Source organism: Orbicella franksi, chromosome 6, assembly GCF_964199315.1.
Source record: "Orbicella franksi chromosome 6, jaOrbFran1.1, whole genome shotgun sequence".
NCBI classification, from domain to species: Eukaryota; Metazoa; Cnidaria; class Anthozoa; order Scleractinia; family Merulinidae; genus Orbicella; species Orbicella franksi.
The window spans coordinates 20,300,353-20,302,852 of NC_138150.1; the positions used below are offsets into that span (position 1 = coordinate 20,300,353).

The 2,500-nt window shown below is 39.5% G+C and overlaps 1 protein-coding gene across 5 annotated transcripts in view; it reads right to left on the reverse strand.

Annotated features, from left to right (window-relative positions):
- Positions 1 to 2,500, reverse strand: part of LOC145490859 (3'-5' exoribonuclease HELZ2-like) — a 53,906-nt gene that overhangs the window by 6,351 nt on the left and 45,055 nt on the right. For all 5 annotated transcript variants that reach the window (XM_081469973.1, XM_081469970.1, XM_081469971.1 and 2 more), the window contains 2 exons: positions 1,410 to 1,699; positions 611 to 937 (listed from right to left, as the gene is read on the reverse strand). In XM_081469973.1, coding sequence (XP_081326099.1) covers positions 611 to 937; positions 1,410 to 1,699 — 617 coding nt within the window. The remainder of the gene's footprint in view (positions 1 to 610; positions 938 to 1,409; positions 1,700 to 2,500) is intronic.

The following is a 2,500-nucleotide window of genomic DNA, read 5'->3' on the forward strand; positions in this document are numbered from 1 at the left end:
TTACGGATACTCATTCTTTTCATCACAGCTTTATGAGCCGGTGATGTAAAATAAACAAGGCGAAAAAGTATGAACAAAAAAAGGAAAAAAAAAAAGACACAAACAAAGCTCTTTGTTTTTGCTTTCGAGTGCCGACCAACAGCCTTCGAGGGCTACTGAAGTCTGGACACCGGCAGCCGAAATCTCGAATTTTAATGGTTTATGGCTCTGTTGCTACGTTTAATCCTGGCAACAGTTCTTTATTTCGATTTCATAAAAAATAAAAATAAAAATAAAAGGAAACAGCCACATGTAGTTGAATCACAAATTGCTAAGAGTGTTTAAAGTGTTTTTCAATTGAGTGTCTAAAAACAAAACCAAGGTAATCACTTTAGCCAATAATGCAGGACGCGTACTATCTAATTAACCCATAAAAACTCAAGTAAACACATTCATGCAGCTACGCAAAGCGCGGGAAAACGTGTGCGAGATATATTGTGACAGAATTATTGAAGTTTTCATGTTAGGGATCCGAAGCGATAAATCTTAAGTGCCACGTATATCGCTTTGTGCTGTTAAACAATAGATTAACAATAGATAATGATATACTGAGGACAGGTTCTTCTCTTACCATTCTGTACTGCAGCTCTAGCATCTTAGCTCGCTCAGAAAGCCTCTCAAACATAGATACACTCATTCCAAGTGTCATTGCCAAGTTGTCTTGGATGACCGGCTGTAACTGTTTGTGGTCACCAATCAAAACCACTTGTCGCGCTTTTGAGTACGCGATTGGCACGAGGGATTCCAGTTCCATGCACATGCCACATTCATCCACAATGCATTGTTGGATATTGTCACAGGATCTGGTTAGCCTGGGTTTTCCCGATGCTGCGCATGTACAAAGGATGATCTGGACTCCAGACTTTTGAAGAGCCCAACTTTCGGCCTGTCCGATGAGCTTGTGAAAGCAAAAGAATAAAAAAGAACAAAAAACTCAGAACTAAAAACTCACAAATTGGGTATATATCCAGCTTCACCAGATAATTTGGACTCCTTATGACTAAACAGCCCAATTCTCGGCCTTACCAATTAAGTGTCAGTCCAATGCAAGGCTCGGACAAATATTGCCGGTTTTCATTATCACGTCATCAAAAATAGAAATGGTAACCATTCGATAATTTAGTCAAGAATCTGGGATATGATAGATTATTGATATGTAAACAATGTCGCCGAGAGTTAGGTTTGTGCGGTTTGTTATTCGCACGTTATTCAAAGACGCCATGGAGACGCCGTGTTTGTGCCCTTCGGAGGGGCCCAAACATGGAGACAGTAAAGTCATTGCCGTTCTGCTACTGAAACAAAGAGTTATTATTCTAGAGCTTCGACGCATTGAAATCAAAACCGTCTCTTCGAAGGAGTACGATTCTTACTTCGCGGTATTCTTCGACTTCTTTGTCACTGGTCCTGAGATCGTTCTTCCTATCATCATAAAATTTGCGCTCATACTCTCCAAGCTCGGTGGCAAACGGACAGGGATCCCTTCGAATGACGTGATGTAGTGAGACTGCTTTCAGTTCATTACCCTCATTTGAAATTTGAGTTTCGTCGTCCGTTGAATTTTTTAGTGGTTGGCGTTTGTTAGGAATTGGAAACTCCGCCTGCTCTCTACGGTCGCCATACACACGGATGATCTTGAGGCCAGGAATTTTAAGCATGTATTCTTTAGGGGAAGAAATAGAACAAAAAGCGGAAATGAGTATTGAACGTATAACTTTGGCTTGAGGTATGGGGGCTTTAAGAGTGAATGCCTATAAAAATGGACCTAAATCGCCTATCAATGGCACCAGTCGAAAAATTGATTTTGCTTGTATTTTGTCCATAGATAGGTCCTAGTAAGAATAGAAACGGACCATAGTTAGTTTCTGCTAATACAGCTTTCTTTGACAGAAATACGCCAAAAACGATTTCGACCAGATTGGGCTCAAAATCTACTTCCGGTTTTGCTGAATTTTCCGAATATTTGATTGCTTCGCGCTCGGCAGAACAGCTACTTGAGAATCTTTCAATGGATTTTATATCCAGTTCACTGAGGTCTTCGTGGTATGACTGAGCGAAAAATAAAATAAATCAAAGTTAGTTTTGAGCCCGAAAAGAGATCAAACTGACACGCAAAATTTGACAGTGTGTCGCAAGAGAATTATTGCATAAAAACATTGCCATATTTTTCTATGGGCTATAACTTTAAATACCATAAAAATACTTTCTACGGGTTAAATATACACCCACCTCTTAGGATATCAAAAAATATCTCTGGGCAAATGGTTTCAAGTCGCCCGCCTTGGCCTGTGTTTCTCATAGATTTTGCCCAAAATCCGCCGTTGGAATGTAAACAATTGCGTGACGCGGATAGCCACTCGAGTAAAATATTTGTTTCCAGCAATCCGATGAAAGCAATTTTTGAAACGTTGTGTGGATAAAATAATGGAAATTTTTTTTTTTAAGTTAGTATAAATATATATGT